General features: G+C 36.3%; 1 protein-coding gene across 1 annotated transcript; it reads right to left on the bottom strand.

The window, feature by feature from the left end:
- Positions 1-539: 539 nt before the first annotated feature.
- LOC142834466 (olfactory receptor 10AG1-like) lies at positions 540-1,511 on the bottom strand. Its single transcript, XM_075947162.1, has one exon. The coding sequence runs from the start codon at positions 1,509-1,511 to the stop codon at positions 540-542; it is 972 nt and encodes a 323-aa protein (XP_075803277.1).
- Between the last annotated feature and the right edge of the window lie 968 nt (positions 1,512-2,479).

Genomic DNA, 2,479 nt, shown 5'->3' with positions numbered 1-2,479 from the left:
CCTTGATCTCTTTTGTTTTACATTGTTCTTAGTTCTACATTGTTCCTCATTGCCCTACCCATTACAAATGTTCCTAGTTAATTATACCCTTAAAACCAGTACTTGCCGAACCCTATCAGGTGCCAGGGATGGAATTCTTTTGCCCCACAGGAAATTAGATAAAGGTTTTCACACACACACACACACATACATACACACACACACACACACACACACACACACACACAGGGGGGAGGGAGGGAGGGAGGGAGAGAGAGAGGGAGGGAGGGAGAGAGAGAGAGAGAGCTGCTTAACTGAAAAAGATAGTTAAGAAAGGAATTAAATCATCAGGGAATTTTTAGCAGGGAGGTTAGTGTACTACATTATTATGTGATAGATAAAAGAGCTAAAAGGTTTATTTTCAATAAAATTATGAATAGGGCACAGAATGTTTAAATCAGCAACTCAGTTCTTTGATGGCAGTATTCATAGATGAAGAAGTAGTATGTGGCACTGTGGATAAGATGATCTCTATATGACAGGGAGATAAATAAACTACTTTAGAAATTAGTACACAAAAGTTTGCTGTCTTTTCCAATTAACAATTTTCTCAGTGCGGCAATCACATCCTTGTTCCTGAGGCTGTATATCAAAGGATTGAACATGGGAGTCACAATGGTGTAGAACAGAGAGAATAGTTTGTCAGTTTCTGGAGAATGTGTGGACTTTGTCCTTGAGTAAGTAACAGCGGCTGATCCAAAAAACAAAAATATCACAAGCAAATGGGAAGAACATGTGGAGAAGGCTTTTGTCTGTCCTGTGGCTGTTGGTAACATCAGAATGGTGGCAATGATTTTGCTATAAGAAGCAAGAATCAACATAAAAGGAAAAGCAGCAAAGAGGATAGCCACTAGGTAAACAGACAACTCATTAATAAATGTGTTTCCACAGGCTAGCTTGAGAATGGGAGGTAAGTCACAGAAGAAGTGGTTGATTTGGTTAGAACTGCAGAAATGAAGAGAGAATATCTGACAGGTTTGTCCTATCTGGACTGGGATGCCGCCGAGCCAGGAGCCTGCTGCTAGCTGAATGCACTTGATTGAGTTCATAACCAGGGGATACTGCAGAGGGTTGCAGATAGCCACATAGCGGTCATAAGACATCACAGCCAGAAGGAAACATTCAGTGGCTCCCAGCATAAGGAAGAAGCATGTTTGTGTGGCACAGGCCAGCTTGGATATGTTTCTATTCTGAGTACGGATGTTGTACAGAATTCTAGGAAGAGTGACTGACACATAACAGATTTCCAGAGAAGAAAAGTTTGCCAGGAAAAAATACATGGGCTTGTGCAGTGCAGGATCAATTCTGGTTATCACAATTATGAAGCCATTTCCAATAAGGATAATTAAGTACATTATGGAGAACATACCAAACAGAAACCCCTGGAGGTTTGGTAGGTCTGAGAATCCCAGAAGGACGAATTGGGTGACTGTGGAAACATTGTTCTCTTTCCTGCTCTCTGTGAGATCCATGCTTAGAGATGATTCGGTTCAAAGCAGAAGTCACGTTACTGTATTTGGTTTTCTTATATTGCATCTAAGTTACAGGTACAACAATTTAAAACTTCCTAATGTTTCTAAAGAAATAAAAAATAAACATGTACATCTTATATATTTTCTCAAATAATAGGGAAGTGTACCACTTGCCATTCAGGAGCAGCAGTAAAAACAATCAGGATTTTTTGTTAATTTGTACTGCTTGCAATTTTGGACATCTGGAATAATTATGCTTGCTATTTTACTTTTCTTTTCAATATTTAAAATGCATAATTTGAATTTATATTATTTATCATATAATTCATATTTTCTATCTACCCAATATTTTTTCATGATTATTAGCTTGTGATTAATTTAAAAAAATTTAAATAATACATAAGTAAGTTTTCAAAAAGGTATAAAAAGTTTAAGGGATAATATATATTATTTCAGCATCATTTCCCTTTTGGTTAGATTGTTTTTGTTTTCAGGCTATTTAATACAATTAGTAATTAATTGTGCACCAAATATTATATGCAATTTAAAATATTTAATGCAGTTTTTGTTTTTAGTTTATAGAATGTGAAAATCAACCTCATAATTTTTAAACTGCTTTTAAAGTTTCTCTACTTAAATTAGGAAGTGGAAAAATACAAAATGTTAAGACATTTCTCTCTCAGTATGCTCAACATTCAGAAGCTGTCCACACTTTCCCCACCAGAACACATGGTGTTCAAATGTACTGAAGGGGGTACAACTCTCTATTCTGAATAAATCTAGTGTAGCAACACAGAGTTCACTTCCTATTCTCTAAGTCATTCATATCCACCCTGCATGTATGTCTATAACTAGTCTGCTTATTCCACTCTTTCATTACAAGCTTCTGTGGGTTTTGTGCTTGAGAATGCTGCCGTTCATTTCATTTTGTATGTCTTATTTGCCTTTAGAACAATAACTCTTTTTAA

Source organism: Microtus pennsylvanicus, chromosome 1 (genome assembly GCF_037038515.1).
Source record: "Microtus pennsylvanicus isolate mMicPen1 chromosome 1, mMicPen1.hap1, whole genome shotgun sequence".
Lineage (NCBI taxonomy): Eukaryota > Metazoa > Chordata > Mammalia > Rodentia > Cricetidae > Microtus > Microtus pennsylvanicus.
The sequence above is the reverse complement of the archived record's forward strand: the minus strand, read 5'-3'. Positions and strand labels throughout refer to the sequence as shown.

Coding starts and splice junctions, on each gene's coding strand:
- LOC142834466 (XM_075947162.1), bottom strand. CDS start 1,511: ATGGATCTCACAGAGAGCAGGAAAGAGAACAATGTTTCCACAGTCACC.